At 46.6% G+C, this 22,506-nt stretch overlaps 1 protein-coding gene and 2 non-coding genes across 3 annotated transcripts; 1 reads left to right on the forward strand and 2 right to left on the reverse strand.

Moving 5' to 3' along the window:
* Positions 1 to 3,475: 3,475 nt before the first annotated feature.
* Positions 3,476 to 3,582, reverse strand: LOC123458194. The gene has a single exon (XR_006635492.1). It is a non-coding gene; the product is annotated as a U6 spliceosomal RNA (small nuclear RNA).
* A 1,287-nt stretch (positions 3,583 to 4,869) lies between these two features.
* Positions 4,870 to 21,544, forward strand: Catsper1 (cation channel sperm associated 1). The gene is made up of 15 exons (XM_045136823.1): positions 4,870 to 4,915; positions 6,272 to 6,387; positions 11,946 to 12,080; positions 12,252 to 13,044; positions 14,088 to 14,297; positions 16,761 to 16,874; positions 17,019 to 17,172; positions 17,521 to 17,612; positions 17,763 to 17,906; positions 18,444 to 18,507; positions 18,681 to 18,753; positions 18,851 to 18,911; positions 19,691 to 19,766; positions 21,117 to 21,231; positions 21,358 to 21,544. The coding sequence occupies exons 1-15, from the start codon at positions 4,870 to 4,872 to the stop codon at positions 21,382 to 21,384; spliced, it is 2,220 nt and encodes a 739-aa protein (XP_044992758.1). The 3' UTR covers positions 21,385 to 21,544.
* LOC123458049 lies at positions 6,243 to 6,456 on the reverse strand. The gene has a single exon (XR_006635367.1). It is a non-coding gene; the product is annotated as a small nucleolar RNA U3 (small nucleolar RNA).
* Positions 21,545 to 22,506: the final 962 nt, after the last annotated feature.

Consider the following 22,506-nt stretch of genomic DNA (forward strand, 5'->3'; position numbering starts at 1 on the left):
CTTATTAAAGAGTGGGCTTGTACAGGCCTCCTGAGAGTGGCCTTGATGGGAGGTAGGGCAGAGAGCCAGGTTCCTTGGGAGCCTGGGATAAGCAGGCACAGCAAAAGCAGCTGGTGCTCTGCCAACACTGGGCAGCTTCCCAGAATGGGGCAGAGGAGTGGAGGGGCACTGCAAGGAGTGGGAGGTGGAAGAAGAGGGCCTTTAGATTAGCTCCTTCAACCCAGCACAGTTGCAAGTAGATGAGGACCCTGGAGGTGGGGCACAAACTGTCTCCCCCTACCCATTCCTGCTGACATCTCAAAGAGAAAAAGACAGTACAGGACTGGCCTTCCCATCCCAGTCCTCAAGCTTCACCTCCATCTCATAGAATTGTACAACAACCGGGCAACAAGGGGTATAGCAGTCAGATTCTAAAACCTTACTACAGGACTGGAGGGATTACACAGAGGTTAAGGCACTTGCCTACAAAGCCTAACAACCCTGGTTTGATTCCCCAGTACCCACACATAAATCCAGATGCACTAAAATCTTGCTACAGAACTGGAGAGATGGCTCAGGGCCTCTAGCCAGTGAAACTGAACTCCAGACACATGTGCTACCTCGTGCATCTGGCTTTACTTGGGCGCTGGGGAATCAAAGTCAGGTCATTAGGCCTTGCAGGAAAGTCTAAGCCATCTCTCCAACTCTTGTTGTCTTTTTTTTTTTTTTTTTTTTTGAGGTAGGGTCTTGCTCTAGCCCAGGTTGACCTATAACTCGCTATGTAGTCTCAGGGTGGACTCAAATTCACAGAGATCCTCCTACCTCAGCGTCCTGAATGCTAGAATTAAAGGCATGCACCACCACACCTGATTCCTTTCGTCTTGTTTTGAGACTGGCCTGGAACTTACTAGTAGCACAGCTAGCCTACAGTTTACCATCTCCCTGCCTTGTTTGGCCTTCTGAGTGCTGGGATTACAGGTGTATGCCACTAGACTTATTGAGAAATGCCTTCTTGAAAAACAATTATTTCATAATAGGGGTGAAAAGGCCCAAAGTAAGGTCAGGGAAAGAGATTGAGTAAAGGAAAGGTAGAGAGAGGGTTAATCAAAATCTAAGAGGATATAAATAAATCATTTGGAGACCTACTTTTCTGGATAATGGAACCCTAAGGGACTATAGATTGTTGCTAGAAAATTTTCAGTGCCAGGGATGGGATACCTCCAGTGAGTTGTTGTTCAGAGAGGTCCCTGATGCCCCCAAAACATTATAGGGAAAGAGAGAAATCACCAGTGAAGATACTCAACAGTGGACACTGCAAGCCTTATATTCGGCCAGCCAGGCCAAATGAGCCAGTGGGTGCAATAGTGGCATGTCTGTCATGGTGGAAACCAACTGCCCTCTAATTGGACTGGAGGCCTGCTCCATGGGTAGTCATGAGCCCTAGGGGTGTAACATCTGCTGCTGTCTGGCTAAATGTATATGCTATGCTTATCAAACTGCCCAGTAAGCACTTCTCTTAATGTTGATATCCTTATATTAATGCTACTCTCACTTTTGGTAGAGAATCTTCTCTTTTCAGATGGCAGTGACCTTGGGATGACTCAAAAGGCATCATGGTGCTGGGAAGAAGTGACAGGAGTGCTCAGCACTGCAATATCTTTATCATACCTTCCAAGGTTCAGGGTCTATTGCAGAAGAGGTGGCAAAAAGAATGTAAGAAACAAAGGAAGGGTAGGACTCCTTACAACGTGCTCCCTCCAGACACAAAATGGCCTGGATATCCCTGACACTACCTACACAAGACCATCATAATAGGAGGAAAAGATCATGACATCAAAATAAAAGAGAGACTGATTGAGAGGGGAAGGGATATGATGGAGAATGGAGTTCCAAAGGGGAAAGTGGGGGGAGAGAGGGTATTACCATGGGGTATTTTTTATAATCATGGAAGTTGTTAATAAAAAAATGAAAAAAATTTTTTAAAAATGAAAAAAAGTTACTTCAAAAGAGGGCTTCAGAGAGATGGGCTGTAGAGATAGCTTAGCAGTTAAGGCGCTTGCTTGCACAGCCTAAGGACCCATGTTCGACTCTCCAGATTCCACATAAGCCAGACACAAAGATGTGGTTAAACGCAAGGTTGCACACACCCACTAGGTGGCAGAAGCGTTTGGCGTTAGATTGCAATGGCTGAGGCCCTGATGCACCAATTCTCTTTTCTCTATCTCTGTCTCTCCCTCTAAAATAAAATAAATAAAAATAAAATAAAAAAGAGGACAGAGACAGAACAGGTGCACCAGGGCCTCTTGTCACTGCAAACAAACCTCAAACACATGTGCCACTTGGCATGTTTGGCTTTATGTGGGTACTGGAGAATTGAACCCAGGCCTTCAGGATTTGCAAGCAAGTGTCTTTAACCACTGAGTCATCTCAGCTCCCTACTTTATTTGTTTAAAACTTTTTCTTTATTTTTTTTCTTTAAAAATACAGAATGTATCTCTGTCACACTTTCCAAGGCTCAGAGTCCATTGTGGAAAAGGTGGCAGAAAGAATGTAAGAGCCAGGCTGGAGAGATGGCTTAGCGGTTAAGCGCTTGCCTGTGAAGCCTAAGGACCCTGGTTCGAGGCTCGGTTCCCCAGGTCCCACGTTAGCCAGATGCACAAGGGGGCGCACGCATCTGGAGTTCGTTTGCAGAGGCTGGAAGCCCTGGCGCGCCCATTCTCTCTCTCCCTCTATCTGTCTTTCTCTCTCTGTCTGTCACTCTCAAATAAATAAATAAATAAATAAAAATTAAAAAAAAAAAAGAATGTAAGAGCCAAAGGAAGGGTAGGACTCCTTACAGTATGCTCCTCCATACACAAAATGGCCTGGATATCCATGACCTCACAGTGCCTGATACTACCTACACAAGACCATCATAATAGGAGGAAAAGATGATGACATCAAAATAAAAGAGATACTGATTGAGAAGGGGAGGGGATATGATGGAGAGTGGAGGTTCAAAGGAGGAAGTGGGGGAGAGAGGGAATTACCATGGAATATTGTTTACAATCATGGAAGTTGTTAATTATAAAAAACAAAATAAAATAAATAATAAATAAAAATATAGAATGCAAGCCAGGCGTGGTAGTGCATGCCTTTAATCCCATCACTTGGGAGGCAGAGGTAGAAGGATTGCTGTGAGTTCGAGGCCACCTTGAGACTACATAGTAAATTCCAGGTCAGCTTGAACTAGAGCAAGACCCTACTCTGGAGAACCAAATAATATATATAGAATGCAGCCAGGCATGGTGGTACACACCTTTTAATCCCAGCACTCTGGAGGCAGAGGTAGGAGGATCATTGTGAGTTTGAGGCCACCCTAAGACTCCATGTTGAATTCAAGGTCAGCCTGGGCTAGAGCAAAACCATACCTCCAAAAAACCAAGAGAAATAAAAAAATATCATGGAAAATGTTAATAAAAAATTTTTAAAAATAAATAAATAAAAATAAAAAAATAAAAATATTGAATGCATCATTACTTTGAATGGCATCCTTGCACAAGGGCCATGCTAATCTTCCCTGTATTGTTCCAATTTTAGTATATGTGCTGCCAAAATCAGCACATATTTTAATTTTTTGTTTCTTTTCTTTGCTTTTGTTTCTCGAGGTAGATAGGGTCTTATTCTAGCTCAGGCTGACCTGGAATTCACTATATAATCTCAGGGTGGCCTCAAACTCATGGTAGTCCTCCTACCTCTGACTCCCTTGTCCTGGGATTAAAGGTGTGTGCCACCACACCTAGTTCAATTTTTTAAAAATATTTTTTATTTATTTGCAAGCAGAGAGAGATGAAAGACAAAGAGAATGGGCACCCCAGGGCCTCCAGCTGCTGCAAATGAATTTCAGACACATGTGCCACTTTGTGCACCTGGATTTATTTATTTATTTGTTTGTATGTGTGTTACCTATTTATTAGAGAGCAAGAAAAAAGCAGAGAGAGAAAGATAATGGGTGCACCAGTGCCTCTAGCCATTGCAAACCAACTCCAGATGCATGCTTCACCTTGTGCACCTGGTTTACATGGGTACTGGAGAATTGAACCTGGGTACTTAGACTTCACAGGAGAGAGCCTTAAACTACCAAGCCATCTCTCCAGCCCTATTTATTTATTTATTCATTTTGGTTTATTCAAGGTAGGGTCTCACTCTAGCCTAGGCTGACCTGGAATTCACAGCAATTTTCCTACCTCTGCCTCCCAAATACTGGGATTAAAGGTGTGTGCCACCATGCGCGGCTATATATATATATATATTTTTTTTTTTCGAGGTATAGTCTCAGTCTTGCCCAGGCTGACCTGGGATTCATGCTGTAGTCTCAGGCTAGTCTTGAACTAATGGTGTGATCCTCCTTCCTTGTCTCCTGAATACAGGGATTAAAGGTATGCACCACCAAACCCAGCTTGAGAGAGAGAGAGAATGGGCACACTAGGACCTCTAACCACTGCAAACAAATTCTAGATGCATTCATCACTTTGTGAGTCCTGCTTTACATGGGTATTAGGAAATCAAACCTAGATCAACAGTCATTGAAGGCAAGCACCTTAACCTCTGAGCCATCTCTCTAGCCTAAGGATGATATTGAACTTTTAATCCTCCTGATTCCACTTCCTGAATGCTGGAATTACAGACATACAACATCTAGTTTATGTGGTCCTGAGGATGGAACCCAGAGCATTGTGCCTGCTAGGCAAGCACTCTACCAAATAAAGCTGCATCCTTTCAAGTTTCTATTTCTATGACTTGCCTTAGGGAAGAGTAATCCTAGTTTCTCTGGTGTGTCTTGGGGAAGGAGGTAATTGAGTCCATATTTCATATCACATCCACAGTCTTGTCTCTATCCAACCTGGCTCCATGGCCAGTGCTCTCAGTACTAGTGACCAATGCCGCATTCAAACTGGTAATCAAGCCCCAAGCCCTGGTGACTCTCTTATGTGCATACTGGGGAATCAAACCTGGGTCCTTAGGCTTTGCCCTGTTACTATTGTCTTTGAGACAGGGTCTCATGCAGACCAGGCTGGCTACAATTTTCTTTTAGTTTTTTAAAGTTAAAAAAAGAAGGGCTGGAGAGATGGCTTAGAGGTTAAGCGCTTGCCTGTGAAGCCTAAGGACCCCAGTTTGAGGCTGTATTCCCCAGGACCCACGTTAGCCAGATGCACAAGGGGGTGCACGCGTCTGGAGTTCGTTTGCAGTAGCTGGAGGCCCTGGCGAACTCATTCTTTCTCTTTCTCTCTCTGTCAAATAAATAAGAATATTTTAAAAATAAAAATGTTTAAATGTGATTTGTCCCCCACAGGCTTGTGATTGAACACTTGGTCCCCAGATGCTATTCAGGAAGAAGATGGAGCCTCGCTGGAGAAAGTGGGTCATTATGGGTGGGCTTTAAGGTCTTATAACTTGTCCCCCTTTCTCTCTTTCCTGATTGTGGATGCAATGTGACCAATCAGACTTCTGCTCATGCTGCCATGCCTTTCCCATCATCACGAACTATGTTAACACCCTGGAACTGTAACTTAAAATACCCTTCCTTCCTTAAATGGATTCTTGTCAGGTATTTGGTCACAGCAACAAGTAAAGTAACTAGTGTTCTGCGTCCTTCACTTCGTTTGTACCTTATATTTAGAATTCACTACATTGGACTGTCAAAATCCTTTATAAAACACAAGTTCTGGATGGGTAAGATATCTCAGCAGTTAAGGTACTTGCCTGCAAAGTCCAAGGACCCAAGTTTGATTTCCTGGTATCGACATAAAGCTAGATGTACAAGGTGGCCCACGGGTCAAATTCATTTGCAGTGGCTGGAGGCCCAGGCATGTCCATTCTCTCTATATACATATATATATCTGCCCCTTTCTCTTTCTCAAATAAATAAATAAAATATTTAACAAAAAGAAAGTTGCAAGTGCTATAGGCAGGGATGTAGTTCAATGGGCAGAGTACCTGCTTAGCAAGCACAAAGCCTTGAGTTCAATCCCCAACACCACATAAACTGGACACGGTGGGGTACAGCTACAATCCCAGCACTCCGGTGGGCAGGGGACCTGACATTCAAGGATATCCTCAGCTACACAGTAAGCTGTAGGCAAGCCTGAGCAACATCATATGATACAAATCAAGAAGGGTATGATAGATTCCTCAAAGAGAAACTGGCAAAAAAATTACGAACCTTTCACCATAAAATGCACTGATAACCTGCATAATTCATTTTTTTCCTGTTTTTTTTTTCCTCCACTCAGACTGCACCCTCTCCCTCCAGCCTTCCCGAACGAGAGCAGAACCATCATCGGTGGCAAGTGGCAGATGCAGCACAGCAACATCAAGAGCGGCTTCACGCTCAGGAGAGAGCGCTGCGCCTCCTCAGCGTGGTTTCCGGTGCTTTACACAGTCAGAGAAACTTCTCTAGTAACGAACTATGGATGTGACCCTTGAAAGTACAGCCTTGTATTTCATGTTTTAAGGTGTTGCCCCCAATAGCAAAATGGCAGAAAGACAGCATGATTCACAGCATGTAAAAATTACTTTTTTTCTTTCGAGACAATCTTATATAGCCCAGATTGTCCTCTAACTTGCTATGTCTCTGTGGATGACCTTGAACTCCTGAGCCCCCGGCCTCCACTTTCCTAGTGGTGACTTTACAGGCTTGTATCACCTTGCCCAGGTTATGAAGTGCTGAGGATGGAAGCCAGTGCTTCCCGTAGGCCAGATATGCACTCTACCAACTGAAATACATCCTCAGTCCCTGTCTGGTAGGTAAGGTCTTTGTGGTGGCTTGAAGGCAAAATGGCCCCCAAACCTTCATGTGTTTGTGATGAAGCGTCATACCTCCTCCCTGGCTGCTGATGGAGCCTCTGGGCAGTGAAGTCTTGCTGGAGGATGTGTCACAGGGGGCAGGCTTTGAGGTGTTAGCCCAGCCCTGCTTGCCACACACAGAACTCTCAATCTCTCTCTCCTGTTTCCCTGCTGATGTTGAAGTTGTGATGCAAGCTAACTGTTTCTGCCATGTTTTCCTGGCCATGATGAAACTTCAAGTTGGAAATAAACCCTTTCCTTCCATGGGCTGCTTCTGGTTGGATATTTCCTCAGCAGCGAGATGCTAACTGCTATAGACTTGTTATGTAGCCTAGGTGGCCTTGAACTTGTCATCCTCTTGCCTCACCCTTATGACTGCTTGGATGACAGGTATAGGCCACGACACCCAGATCAAATTTATTTTTAGGGATAGAGCATTGGCTCAGCAGTTAAGGCACTTGCCTGAAAAGCCTAGGGACTGGGGTTCAGTTCCCCAGGACCCATGTAAAGCCAGATGCACAAGGTGGCACATCCATCTGGAGTTCATGTGCAGTGTCTTGAGACCCGGGTGCACCCATGTTCTCTCTCTCTCAAATAAATAAATAAAACATTTATTTATTTATTTATTTGATAGAGAGAAAGAGGCATATAGAGAAAGAGAGAGAGACACAGACAGAGACAGAATGCATACGCTTGGGCCTTCAGCCACTGCAAACAAACCCCAAATTCATGTGCCACCTTGTGCATGTGGCTTATGTGGATCCTGGGAAATCGATCCTGGGTTCTTTGACTTTGCAGGCAAGTGCCTTAACCACTAAGCCATCTCTCTAGTCCTTGTTATTTTATTTTATTTTTGGTTCTTTTTCTGTTTTTGTTTTTCAAGGTAGAGTCTCACTCTTTTTTAAATATTTATTTATTTTTAAGCAGAGAGAGAGACAGAGACAGAGCTTGGGATATAGAATAAGCTTTGCAGCAGGTTTCAGGAGGCAGACAGGACATCATGATCCACTGATTTTCAACTTTTATTTATTAGTAACTCATTTAAGCTCTATGAGCCACTGCACCTATAACTGTAAAATTGGATGACTATATATCCATCCTGTGGGGAAATTGTGATCATTAAATTAGATGCATATGAAGCAGGTCCTCAATAAACAATGGCTGATGGTGGCAGAGGTAGGAAGGATTGCTGTGAGTTCAAGGGCACCCTGAGACTGCATAGTGAATTCCAGGTCAGCCTGAACTATAGTGAAACTCTACTTCAAAACAAAACAAAAAAAGCCGGACGTGATGGTGCACGTCTTTAATCCCAGCACTTGAGAGGCAGAGGTAGGAGGATCACTGAGTTTGAGGCCACCCTGAGACTATATAATTAATTCCAGGTCAGCCAGGACCAGAGTGAGACCCTACCTCGAAAAACAAAACAAAAACCAAAAAGGGCTGAGTGTTAAAAACCTGAGGGATTACATAACATCAGTGAGTGATCGAGGGGAGAATGGTAACAACAATTAACATTCATTATGCTGTTACTATAAATTCTACATATCTTAATTTTGATTTTTTTTGATCCTGTGAAGGTAGATGCTATGATTCCCATTCTATAGAAGAAGCAGAGGCATGGGAAAATTAAACAAAAAATCCAAAGTCACACCCCTATTAATAACAGAGTTGGACAATCTTTTTTTTTTTTTTTGACAGAAAGAGAGAGAGAGAGAGAAAGAGGCAGATAGAGAATGGGAGCACCAGGGCTTCTAGCTACTGCAAATGAACTCCAGATGCTTGTGCCCCCTTGTGCATCTGGCTTATGTGGGTACTGGGGATTCGAATCTGGGCCCTTAGGTTTCACAGACAAGTGCCTTAACCACTAAGTCATCTCTCCAGTCCCCCTTTTTTTTTGAAGTAAGGTTTTTGCTTTAGCCCAGGCTGACCTGGACTTAACTATGTAATATCAGGGTGGCCTTGAACTCACAGTAATCTTTCTACCTCTGCCTCCCAAGTGCTGGGATTAAAGGCATGCACCACCATGCCCAGCAAGTTGAACAATCTTTTTTTAAAATTTTTTAATTTTTAATTTGAGAGTGACAGACAGAGAGAGAAAGAGGAAGATAAAGAGAGAGAATGGGCAAGCCAGAGCCTCCAGCCACTGCAGATGAACTCCAGACACGTGTGCCTCTTGTGCATCTGGCTAATGTGGGTGCTGGGGAATTGAGCCTCCAACTGGGGTCCTTAGGCTTCACAGGCAAGTGCTTAACCACTAAGCCATCTCTCCAGCCCAAATTGGACAATCTTAACCCCAGAGCCAGTCTTCAAGTGGGATGAAGGACTAGACCACTTGTCCTTATGAAGTTCTTTAAAGATCTGATGGAGGGCTGGAGAAATGGCTTAGCCTAAGGACCCAGGTTTAATTCCCCAGGACCCATGTAAGCCAGATGCATGACATGGTGTATGAGTCTGGAGTTCATTTGAGGTGGGTGGAGGCCCTAGTATGCCTATTCTCTCTCTCTGCCTCTTTTTCTGTCTCTATCTCTCTCTAAAAGTTTTTTTTTTTTAAAGTAAGGTCTGATGCAGTTCAATGGGAGAGGGAAATCACCAGTGAAGATACTCAACAGTGGGCACTGCAAGCCTTATATTTGGCCAGCCAGTCCAAATGAGCCAATAGGTACAATAGTGGCACATCTGTCATGGTGGAAACCAGCTGCTCTCTAATTGAACTGGAGGCCTGTTCCATGGGAGGGAATACATCCCTGATACTGAAAACCTAAAACAGGTGTAGTCATGAGCCCTAGGGGTGTAATGTCTGCTGCTGTCTGACTAAATGTATATACTATGCTCAATCTGCCCAGTAAGCATTTCTCTTAATGTTCATACCCATATATTAATGCCACTCTTACTTTTGGTAAAGAATCTTCTCTTTTCAGATGGCAGTGACCTTAGGATGACTCAGAAGACATCATGGTGCTGAGAATAAGTGACAGAGGAGTGCTCAGCACTGCAATATCTCTATCACACCTTCCAAGGCTCAGGGTCTATTGCGGAAGAGGTGGCAGAAAGAATGTAAGAGCCAAAGGAAGGGTAGGACTCCTTACAATGTGCTCCTCCAGACGGAAAATGGCCTGGATATCCATGACCTCACAGTGTATGACACTACCTACACAAGACCATCATAATAGGAGGAAAAGATGATGACATCAAAATAAAAGAGAGACTGATTGAGAGGAGGAGGAGATATGATGGAGAATGGTATTTCAAAGGGGAAAGTAGGGGGAGGGAAGACATTACCATGGGATAATTTTTATAATCATGGAAGTTGTTAATAAAAAAAAAAAGGAAGGACTCGGGCATGGTGGCACACACCTTTAATCCTAGCACTCAGGAGGCAGAGATAGGAGAATCACTGTGAGTTCAAGGCCACCCTGAGACTACATAGTGAATTCCAGGTGAGCCTGGGCTAGAACAAGACCCTACCACAAAAAAACCAAAAAAAAAAGTCAGTAAGGGCTGGAGAGATTGCTTAGTGGTTAAGGTGCTTACCTGCAAAGTCTAAGGACCCATGTTTGGCTCTTCAAGTCCCACATAAGCCAGTCACACAAGGTGATGCAAATGCATACATCTGGAGTTCAATTACAATGGCATGTCAATTCTCTCTCTCTCCCTCTTGCTCTCTCACATTAAAAATAAAGGCCAGTCTATTGGACTTGACTCAAAAAACAATTTTTTTTTGTTATTTTTTGTTTTTTCAAGGTAGGGTCTGGCTCTGGCTCTGGCTTAGGATGACCTGGAATTAACTATGTAGTCCCAGGGTGGCCTTGAACTCCCTACCTCTGCCTCCCAAGTGCTGGGATTAAAGTTGTGCACCACCATGCCCAGCAAAAAACAATTTTTTAATTAAAAAAGTAACAAGGTCTGATGGAACCACAGTGTCTCTCTTTTTTCTCTTGTTTTGTTTTGTTTTTCTGAGGTAGGGTCTCACTCTAGCTCAGGCTGACCTGGATTTCAGTATGTAGTCTCATGTAATCTCACAGTGATCCTCTTACTTCTGCCTCCCAAGTGCTGGGATTGAAGGTATATGTCACCACACCTAGCTTCTTTCTTGATCTAGCTTTTCCACTGCCTTTGGCTTCAGTTTTCTGGATCACACTTTCCTTATTTTACAATGAAGGGGTTAGACACAATAATTCTTTTATTTATTTATTTACTTATTTGAGAGGGGAGAGAGAATGGGCATGCTAGGCCCTCTAGACACATGTGCTACCTTGTACATATGGCTATGTGCATACTGGAGAATTGAACCTGGGTCCTTAGGCTTTCCAGGTTAAGTGTCTTAACTTCTAGGCCATTTCTCCAGTCCCCTCCCCATTTTTTAAAAAACTTTTTGAGGTAAGGTTTCACTCTAGCCCTGGCTGACCTGGAATTCACAATGTAGTCTCAGAGTGGCCTTGAACTCATGGCAATCCCCCTACCTCTGCTTCCCAAATGTTAGGATTAAAGGGATGCACCACCATACCCAGCCTAGGCACAGAAATTCGTGACTTTGAACTATAGTCCAGGAAGACTCCTCCTCACTTGTAAATGAGGCCCATGCCTGCTGGTGACATCACACAGAGGAATGTTCCAAGAGAATAGTCAGACCTTTCTAGAACCCAGAACCACAGTTGGCACTGAACTCAGTTTCAGAGAGAAGGGCAATCTAGTAGGGGCCTTTTGGTTCTATTCTTGTACTCTCTTTGCTCCAGGGTCTCAGCATAATCATGGATCAGCCCTCAAAGGTCGAATTGGATACAGGCTTTCCCCAACACCACAGGCCAGGCCATAGTGGAGCCCATCATCATCAGGAGTCCCAGCACCATGAGATGACATCCCATCACCACCAATCCCACCACAACAAAGGATTTGGTCATCATAGTGGACACTACAATGACTCTGTTCATCAATCCCACCATCGTGGAAGGACCTATTACCACCCATCTGACAGTATGGGATTCTCCCATGGCACTTCCCACCACTCCAATCGTGATGACCACTTTTATGAGTCCCAGCTGAGTGGTAGGACGCATCACAGTGGTATCCATCACCAGGGTGGGTCCCACCACTCTGGGTCTTTCCACCAGGGTGGGTCCCACCACTCTGGGTCCTTCCACCAGGGTGGGTCCCACCACTATGGCAAACATCACCACTATGGTAGATATCACCATGGTGGGCCCCGCCACTCTCATGAGGATTTATCCCACTTATCTTCTACTGGGTTATATAATCAGAGGCAGGCTACCCACCATGGTGTGCCACACCATAGTGTGTCTCACAGGCAAATTGACTCTAATCATGAAGAAGCCTCCCATTCTGGTGAATTCCATCATGTTCAATCTCACCACTATGGCAGGTTTCATTCTGACTACCACCACAGAAGGCATCCTCATCATGGTGAGAATCTTTCCTACCACTCCCCTGAGGGGTCCTACCACCATGGAACTCCTCACTTCCACGGCGAGCATCATCATGGGGGTCACCACCCCAGCGAGCACCAGTACCATGGGGGTCACCACCCCAGCGAGCACCAGTACCACGGGGACCACCATGGCAGCGATCACCATTACCACAGGGACCACCATGGCAGCGATCACCAGTACCACAGGGACCACCACCTCAGCGATCACCATTATTACCACAGGGACCACCACGGCAGCGATCACCAGTACCACAGGGACCACCACCTCAGTGATCACCATTACCGCAGGGACCACCATCCCAGCGACCACCAGTACCACAGGGACCACCACGGCAGCGATCACCAGTACCACAGGGACCACCACCTCAGCGATCACCATTACCACAGGGACCACCACCCCAGCGATCACCAGTACCACAGGGACTACCACCCCAGTGATCACCATTACTACAGGGACCACCACGGCAGCGATCACCAGTACCACAGGGACCACCACCCCAGTGATCACCATTACTACAGGGACCACCACCTCAGAGAGCACCAGTACCACAGGGACCACCACCCCAGAGACCACTACTCTATGGAGCAGCATCAGACCTCCCAACTCTCTATACCACACAAGATCCACAGCACAACTGATGCCTCACATGCTCATCCAGGAGCCAAGGGCTCATCCCCGAGCTTGACTACTTCCCACTTTACATTTCGCTCCCGTCATTCCAGCAAGGTGCATCCCCAGGATACCTTCAATGAAACCAGCACCTGGAACGAAGATGAGCAGTATCAGAAGCGCAAAAGTGAGTCATTGCTGGGCTCACCCCAACTCTCACTGCCCAGCCCAGATTCATCTAGACCTAACTAACCCCAAGCCTTGCCCTGGCCTGTTCCATGGCTCCCTTCTCTTTTGCATGTGCCATCCATCAGCTGTTCACTCTTCTTCCTGTTGCTATTCCATCCTTTATTCCTTGAACTTTACTCCTCTGAAGGTCATTGAGTCACTGCTGTTCTCTTATGTGTTCCATTCTCAAACATTGAGACTTTTGTCAAATGTGTATGTCTGCTCGGTCTGGCCCTGGCAGTACAGAGAACACAGGATAGCCTCTGCACTCAAGGAGTACAAAGCTGGGATTTGGTCATTTAGCCAATCAAAAGCCATTGGTTAAAAAGGCTTGTCATCCTCCACATCAGAGCATTTACCTCTGTGGATTCCAAGTACACACACACACACACACACACACACACACACACACACACACACACAATTGAGGCACTGAGTACAGAGCCTGGGAACCAGTGCCTAAAATAAGAACTTTATTGGAAAGCAAGGAGTGACCTTAACTGTTATAGTCCCCCAGACTTGGTTCCTAGTTGCTCAACAGGATAGCAACAATTCTGCAGACAATGAGAAGGGAGGCAAGTAACTTATTGGAGGAGAGCATGAAAACTAACCAAGAGATGGAGATATTTCAAGCAGGGTCTTAAAAAGGGAGGGGTCACCAAGAGGATGGACTGATGACCAGAATCAGGTTTTCCTCAAGTTGTTGTATGAGCAAAGAAGAACATGGAGGCGATGTAGTGTCAGGAAGCCTTAGGATGTGCAAAGTTAAATCTCAGTTTGTCTTCTGATGTGGAAGGGTTCAGAATTGTGGTGTGAAGACCTGCACAGGACAAGCACAGGGCACATTAATGAGTAGACAGGCCAGCAGGCAGGGATGATGAGTCTTCTCACCCATTTTGGATGTGCTTGGGATCTGAACAAACACATGCATGCGTGTGCACACACACAAACATACACACACTTGCAAAGACATGAGTTTCTGAACCCCTCCCCACCTTACAGACCGGGTCCAACGGGCACATAAGAAGCTGCATTCTGGAAATGCTTTCCAGTGGTTGTGGGAAAAAATAAGCCTCTTCTTTTGGACTCTCCGTGGCATGATAAGGACACTGACGCAGACCCTGGCCTTTGAGACCTTCGTCTTCCTTGTGGTGTGCCTCAACACAGCCATACTTGTGGCCCAGACCTTCGCTGAACTTGAGATCCGGGGTGGTAAGAGTCAGGGGCCCCTGTTCCTAATGGGCAAGGAAAGTGATGTGGTTCAGGGGACTCCTGCCAGTCTAATTCAGTGCCAAGAGATCTGATTATCTATGTATCCTTTTGTTGTTGTTTTGAGGTAGGGTCTCACTCTAGCCCAGGCTGACGTGAAATTCACTATGTAGTCTTAGGATGGCCTTGAACTCATGGCAATCATTCTACCTCTGCCTCCCAAGTGCTGGGATTAAAGCTGTGTGCCACCATGCCTGGTTTTTTTTTTTCGGGGGGGGGGGTTTCAAGGTAGGGTCTTCCTCTAGCCCAAGCCTGACCTGGAATTAGTCTCAGGCTAGCCTTGAACTTACAATAGTCCTCCTACCTCAGCCTCTCAAATGCTGGGATTAAAGGTATCTTTCTAAAAACAAAATTATGAGAGAGCAAAGAGAGAGAAAGAGAGGGAGGGTGAGAGTTGGTGTGCCAGGGCTTTGAGCCACAGTAAACAAACTCCAGATGCATGCACCACCTTGTGCACATGTGAGAACTTGTGCGCATGTGAGACCTTGCACACTTGCATCACCTTTTATGTCTGATTTATGTGGGACCTAGAGAATAAAATATGGGTCCTTAGGCTTTGCCAGCAAGCCCCTTAACAGCTAAGCCATCTCTCCAGCCCAAGGTATCTTTTCTTTGTTTTGATTTGATTTTGGTTTTTTGAGATAGGGTCTTACTCTAACCCAGGCTGACCTGGAATTCACAATGTAGTCTCAAGCTGTCCTCGAACTCACAGTGATCCTCCAACCTCTCCTCCTGAGTGCTGGGATTAAAGATGTTAGCCGGGCACAGTGGCGCATGGCTTTAATCCCAGCATTTGGGGGGCAAAGATAGGAGGATCACCATGCGTTCAAGACCACCCTGAGACTACAGAGTTAATTCCAGGTCAGCCTGAGCTAGAGTGAGGCCCTACCTCAAAAAACAAAACAAAACAACAACAACAAAAAGAAAAACCAAAAAAAAAAAGATGTTGCCACCACATCTGGATGAGATCTGTATATCTTATCTCACTGAATCTTCATTGGAACTGAAAATTTTGTGACATTCCCAGAGTTAGTAGAAATAACACCTGAGAGGGCTAGAGAGATTGCTCAGTTGTCCAGGTGCTTGCCTACAAAGCCCAAGGACTTGTGTCTGACTCCCTGGTACCACATAAAGCCAGATGCACACGGTGATGCTTGTATCTGGAGTCTGTTTGCAGTGGCTAGAGGCCCTGGCATGCATCCTTAAAAAAGTAAAATAAAAATAAAAGTCCAGGCATGGTGGCACATACCTTTACCTAGAATTTGGGAGGCAGAGGTAGGAGGATTGCTGTGAGTTTGAGGCCACCTTGAGACTACATAGTGAGTTCCAGATCAGCCTGAGCTAGAGTGAGACCCTACCTCCAAAAGCAAAACCAAAAACAAGAAGAAGAAAGAAAGAAAGAGAGTAAAAAAGCCAGCCTGAGGGCTGGGTGTGGTGGCCCACGACTTTAATTTAATCCCAGCACTCAGGAGGCTGAGGTAGGAGGATTGCTGTGAGTTTGAGCCCAGCCTGAGATCACAGTGAATTCCAGGAAAGTCTTGGCTAGAGAGAGACCCTATCTAGAAAAACAAAAAAAGAAAAAAAGAAAGAGAAGAGAAGAAAACAATAATGTTTGAGGTGCTGGAGAGATGGTTTAGCGGTTAAGGCATTTGCCAGCAAAGCCAAAGGATCCAGGTTTGACTCTCCAAGACCACGTAAGTCAGATGCACAAGATGGCACATGTATCTGGAGTTCATTTGCAGTGGATGGAGGCTCTGGAGCGCCCATTCTTACCCTCCCTCCCTCTCTCCAGTCTGTCTATCTATTATCTATCTATCTATCTATCTATCTATCTATCTATCTATCTATCTATCTATCTATCATCTATCTATCTATCTGTCTATCAATCATCTATCTAATCTCTGTGACTCTGTCTCTCAAATAAATAAAATATATTTTTAAAAAATGGGCTGGAGAGATGGCTTAGCGGTTAAGCGCTCGCCTGTGGAGCCTAAGGACCCCGGTTGCAGGCTCGATTCCCCAGGACCCACGTTAGCCAGATGCATAAGGGGGCGCATGTGTCTGGAGTTTGCAGTGGCTGGAGGCCCTGGTGCGCCCACTCTCTCTCTCTCTCTCTCTCTGCCTCTTTCTCTCTCAAATAAAATAAATAAAAAGTTAAAAAAAAAATTTTAAAAACAAAAAAAAATAATGCCTGAGGTCCAAAACCCAGCTGAACCCAAGGATATGCTGTTCGTGGATGAGGCCACCAGGTGGCGCATTTGCTCTAAAGTACGGAACAGACTATTTCGGTATTTAAATCACACATAGCCTGTGTTTGGACTTGTATGAGATCTCAGTGGTGAGTGGGAGAAGGAGGTGCCCAGGATGCTGGAGATGTCCCTTAGCAAATCTTTGGTGTCCCTACAGAGTGGTACTTCATGGTCTTGGATTGTATTTTCCTGTGCATCTACGTAGTAGAAGCCCTGCTCAAGTTAATTGCTTTGGGTCTGGAGTATTTTTATGATCCCTGGAACAATCTGGGTAAGTGGGATTGGGGCTGGGGTGGAACTGTCTGGCGGGAGGCCGACAGCAAGGGGGATGGGGTGCTGGTATTTGAGAGGGCTGTGGGTGTAGGGCAGGGGCCTGGCAGGCCCCTCCTCCACTCCAGCGCCTGTCTCCCCTCAGACTTCTTCATCATGGCCATGGCCGTGCTGGACTTCATGCTCGTACAAACCAACTCTCTCTCCTACACCTTCTACAACCACAGTCTCTTTCTTATCCTCAAAGTCTTCAAGAGCATGCGGGCTCTGAGAGCCATCCGGGTGCTGAGGAGACTCAGGTCTGCACAATCAAGGTTGCTCACTCTGGGGTGGAAACTGAAGGGAGAGGACACACAGGCCTGGGTTTCGAAGGACTCTACAAGTAACCCACTCAAGGGAAGGGGGTAGGTGGTGCTGCAGCCTTTGGTCTGCTTCCGATAAGCCTCGCTGGGATCCTGGCAGGAAGAATTCTCTTCATTTTCCAGGGAAGGGTCAGGACTCATGCAAGTCACCAACAAATCAGGGAACCCTTGCTGTCAGTGGCCACTGTGATGCTGGGCACACCTCTCCACCCCTACCTCTACCCACCTACTCCCTCCACTCACCCGCACGCTAACGTCATCTTCCCACTTCATCTTTGTCTGCAGCATCCTGACCAAAGTCCACGAAGTGACCGGGACGCTGAGCGGATCCTTGCCGTCCATCATGGCCATCCTCGCCCTCATGTTCACGTGCCTCTGTATCCTGTGAAGCGGAGGCTGGGGGCGGGGGCGGGGCGGCTTGGGCGCTGCGGGCAGGCGGGATGGGGAGAGGCAGGGCAGGAGGGAGGGGCGTGGCAGCAATCCACAGAGTCAGGGAATGGGATTCCGGTTTGGTCCTGAACAGTCAGTTCTCTTCTCCGTGGTCCTCCGGGCACTATTCCGAAAATCGGACCCCTTCCGCTTCCAGAACATCTTTACCACCCTCTTCACCCTCTTCACCATGCTCACCCTGGACGACTGGTCCCTTATATATATGGACAGCAGAGCCAAGGGTGGGTGGAGGGCAGGGAACAGGAGGCTGGTCAGCTACCCAAGTGCCATGCAAGGCTGGCTGATGCCTGCTGGAAGGGTTAGGATTGGGAGAGGGGAAGAGCTGCTTTCTTTGTTTCCTTTCGAGGTAAGGTTTCACTCTAGCCCAGGCTGACTTGGTACTCACCAGTAGTCTCCAGCTCACAATGTTCTTCCTACCTCTGCCTTCCGAAGGCTGGGATTAAAGGGGTGCGCCGCCATGCCCCTGCTCCTCCACCCTCTTGAATCTAGGCATTTGCTGGGTTCAGAGGAAGAGCCTCTTTATTTTTTTATATTATAGTATGTTATACTTATTCATGTATGTGTGAGAGAGAGTGGGCGCACTAGGGCCTCTAGCCAGTGTAAATTAACTCAAGATGCATGCACCACCTTGTGCATCTGGCTTATGTGGGCCCTGGGGAATTGCACCTGGTTCCTTAGGCTTCTCAGGACGACCTTAACTGCAAAGACATCCAGCCCTGGAAGAGCTTCTTGAGTGATGCCCTCTTTTCTTCCCCTAGGGGCCTGGTACATCATCCCCATTCTCATGATTTACATCATCATCCAGTACTTCATCTTCCTCAAGTGAGAACCCTGTCTTGTTGCCCAGCTTCAGCCCTCCTTCTTCCACCCAACACCCATGAACCTTTGTCCCAGCCTCCTCCTTAATCCTAGTCACGCCACACTGGACTCACAGGGATGGCATGGGGCCTCTCTGTGGTGTCCCTTTTGAGAGCACTCCACTGTCCCCTCCTCAGCCTGGTGATTGCTGTGCTAGTAGATAACTTCCAGATGGCCCTGCTCAAAGGCCTAGAAAAAGTGAAGCTCGAGGTACCAAATGGGGTGGGGGTTGGGTGGATGGATGGAGGAGCAGGTGTTCTAGGGTGGGCAAGAGAAGGAACTTAGGCCTTTTTTTTTTTCTTTCTAGAAAGCAGCCCGTGCCAATGAGAAGCTGCTAGAAGACTCACTGACAGAGCTCACCAAAGCAGGTAGGGGCCAGTCCCCCTCCTTCTACCTAGCTCTCTCCATAGCCACGCATAAAAATCACAGGCAGTTTCAGAGCTCACCAGCCCTTAGTTGACTTTGTTTTTGTTTTTCAAGGTAGGTCTTTCTCTAGCCCAGACTGACCTGGAATTCACTATGTAGTCTCAGGGTGGCCTTGAACTCGCAGCGATCCTCCTACCTGTGCCTCCTAAGTGCTGGGATTAAAGGTGTGCGCCACCATGCCCAGCTCTTAGTTGATTTTGAATCAGATGGTTTGCTTCCTGCTTAAAGATCCTGAAAAACTTCAAATCTAAGCCAGGCATGATGGTGTATGCCTTTAATCCCAGCATTTAGGAGGTGGGCACAAGAGTATCAGGAGTTCTAGGCCAACGTGGGATACATGAGACTCTTTCTCAAAAAAATAAAAAATGAAATTGAAATCTCACTCCACAGTCCCACTCCTAGGATCAGCAGCGGAGGCATTCACCTGAGTAAGACCCTACCTTGAAAAAAAAAAAAAAATCTGGTCTTTTTCCAACAGTCCCAACAAAGTTCCAGAAATGAAACTCTCTCGTTCTGATTGACTCACTTAACATGTTTTGAACCAAATCACTGCAGGCTGTAATTGTAACTCTCTCCTCTAGAGTGCTGGGACTAAAGGCATACACCACCATGCCGCTGCTCCTCCGCCCTCTTGAATCTAGACATTTGCCTGACAAGCTCTCCCGCTTCTCTCCCCCTTCTTCCCTACCCTTCCCTGCCATGCCCTACTTTCTTTATCCAGAGGCTGAGGGGAAACTGAGTGCAGGTACCTTGCAGATGTATTTCATCGAGAGAAAGTTCGGGACCATGACAGAGAAGTGAGGAGACTAAAGGGAAGGGAGGCCTTGGGTCCAACGCAGGATGGGGATGGGTGGGCTGTGAGATAAAAACGGCCTGCCTTGCTGGAAGGGGGAGGAGTGAAGCACTAAGGCTTGTATTCAAGCCAGTGAGACATGGAGACAATGAGAAACCCAGGAAAGGGTGAGGCAGAACCCATCTTTCAGAGAAGGACCAGAGGTGACTACACCAGGCCCATACCAGTAGCAGTGATTTTCCTGGTTTTTTTGTTTATTTGTTTGTTTTTGTTTTTCGAGGTAGGGTCTCACTCCAGCCCAGGCTGACTTGGAATTCACTATGGAATCTTAGGATGGCCTTGAACTCACGACAATCCTCCTACCTCGCCTCCCCCGTGCTGGGATTAAGGGCATGCACCACGATGCCCAACTGATTTTCCTGTTTTTACTCAAGAAACATTCTGACCCTTACCCATTGAGAGCTCTAGGGGCCCAAAGAAGACAGATTCTGTTGCTGGTCCCAAGGTGCCCAGCACTAAATATATATCTGCTGGGCCATGAAGGTTGACAGACGCTTCCCAGGTGGAAGGATGGGGAAACACTGGGGAACAGCTTGGGGAAGGCCTGGTGCCAGATGTTCTGCCCCCATCTCTTTCCATCCCGGGCATGGTCAGTTTCAGAGCCCAACACAATTTGTTTTTCTATTTTACATTTTTTCAAGGTAGGGTCTCACTCTAGCTCAGGTTGACCTGGAATTCACTATGTAGTCTCTAGGTGGCCTCAAACTCATGGCTTTCCAGTGCTAGGATTAAAGACATGTGCCACCGTGCCCGGCTCTCTCTCTCTCTCTCTCTCTCTCTCTTTTTAAAAAAGATTATATTATATATATTTTTAATTTATTTGACAAAGAGGGAGAGAGAAAGAATGGGCGTTCCAGGGCCTCCAGCCACTGCAGATGAACTCCAGACATGTGTGCCTCCTTGTGTATCTGTCTAATGTGGGTCCTGGGGAAATGAAACTGGGTCCTTTGGTTTTGCAGGCAAATGCCTTAACCACGAAGCCATCCCCCAGCCCTCTTTTTTGGTTTTTTGAGGTAGGCCTTCACTCTAGCCCAGGAGTTCACTATGTAGTCTCAGGGTAGCCTCAAACTCCCTGAGATTCTCCTCCCACTGCCTCCCAAGTGTTGGTATGAAAGGCATGTGCCACCACGGCTGGCACAAATCTTTTTGAAGGAGATATACTAGAAATGAGGTTCTAGGGTGATAAAAGTTTCTGGTGGAGACCATCAAGAAGAGCCATGTTGGGGTTCTTGGGATCCAGAAGGCATCCCAGGCAAACTGGCCCAGCCCTTGCCTCTCTCTTCCTGTACCCCAGACAGCGGGAGCTCCATTTTCAGTACCTGCAGCTGGTGGCCTCTGTGGAGCAGCATCAACAGAAGTTTCGTTCCCAAGCATCTGTCATTGATGAGGTTGTGGACGCTGCATTTGAGGTGAGCCAGGAAGGATGGGAGAGGAAGGAGACAGGGACTCTTGGATCCTTCCCAGAAGTAGCCCTGAGTAACAGTCCCACAACATTGACAGAGGCTGGCTCACCATCCCCTAATACCACCCCACAGGCTGGAGAAGACGACTTTGGGAAGTGAGCTTGGAGAGCACCACCATATTGATGCAAGCCTGTGGCAAGCTGCCCACCACCATGGGTCGGGACAGACAGCTAACTCTGCAGGTGTGCTTGCCTGGGCCCTACAAGGTTGGGGTCCCAATAGAGTTTTAGTATCTCAGGTGGCTTTGTGTTCTTACTGAGGCATGGGGCAAGGGAAATTTTACAGTGCTTCACAGGTGTGTGTGTGTTGAGAGATACACAAAGGGACTCCCCTCGGGCCTCACCAGGGCCCAGCATCCCAACTCAGTTTAGCAGTACATTAGAGGGGTGACACAGAAAGGGGACCTGGCTGCCAGGTGTGGTGGCCTTTAATCCCAGAACTCAGGAGGCAGGGGTAGGAGGATCTCTATGAGATCAAGGGCCAGCCTGGGACTACAGAGTGAGCTCCAGGCCAGCCTGGGCTACAGTGAGACACTATCTCAAAAGAAACAAACAAAAAAAAGCTAGGGGGATGGTTCAGTGACTAAAGGTGTTTGCTTGCAAAACCTCACATCTGGGGTGCAATTCCATAGAACCCACATAAAACCAGCATAAAGTGGTGCATGTATCTGGAGTTTCTTTGCAGTGGCAGGAGGCTTTCTTTCTCTCTATGTAATAAATAAATATATATATATTGAGGTAAGGTTTCACTCTAGCCCAGACTGACCTGGAATTCACTATGTAGTCTCAGGGTGGCGTTGAACTCACAACAACCGTCCTACCTCAGCCTCCCAAGTGCTGAGATTAAAGGTGTGCACCATCATGACCTGCTCAAATAAAAATATTTTTTAAAAAAAAAATGAAAGAATCCCCAGTGCTAGGATTGAAGGCATGTGCCATCACGCCTGGGGGTGAGGGGGGTATGCACCAGGGCCTTTAGACACTGCAAATGAACTCCAGGTGCATGCACCACTTTGTGAATTTGGCTTTTACATGGTACTGGGGAATCAAACTCGGGTTGTTAGGATTTACGGGCAAGCACCTTAACCACTGAGCCATCGCTCCAGGCTTCTGCAGGCCTCATAACATTTTTTTTTTTTCTGATGATAGTAATTCCAGCAAGTAAAGGTTGATGCCTTGTGCAAAATTTGGTCAATCACCACCATTTGCTATTGTCTTAAAC

Source organism: Jaculus jaculus, chromosome 1 (genome assembly GCF_020740685.1).
Source record: "Jaculus jaculus isolate mJacJac1 chromosome 1, mJacJac1.mat.Y.cur, whole genome shotgun sequence".
Lineage (NCBI taxonomy): Eukaryota > Metazoa > Chordata > Mammalia > Rodentia > Dipodidae > Jaculus > Jaculus jaculus.

Coding starts and splice junctions, on each gene's coding strand:
- Catsper1 (XM_045136823.1), top strand. CDS start 4,870: ATGGCCAGTGCTCTCAGTACTAGTGACCAATGCCGCATTCAAACTG. Junction 13,045..14,087: donor GCAGTATCAGAAGCGCAAAA/GTGAGTCATTGC, acceptor CCCACCTTACAG/ACCGGGTCCAACGGGCACAT. Junction 21,232..21,357: donor TTGTGGACGCTGCATTTGAG/GTGAGCCAGGAA, acceptor ACCACCCCACAG/GCTGGAGAAGACGACTTTGG.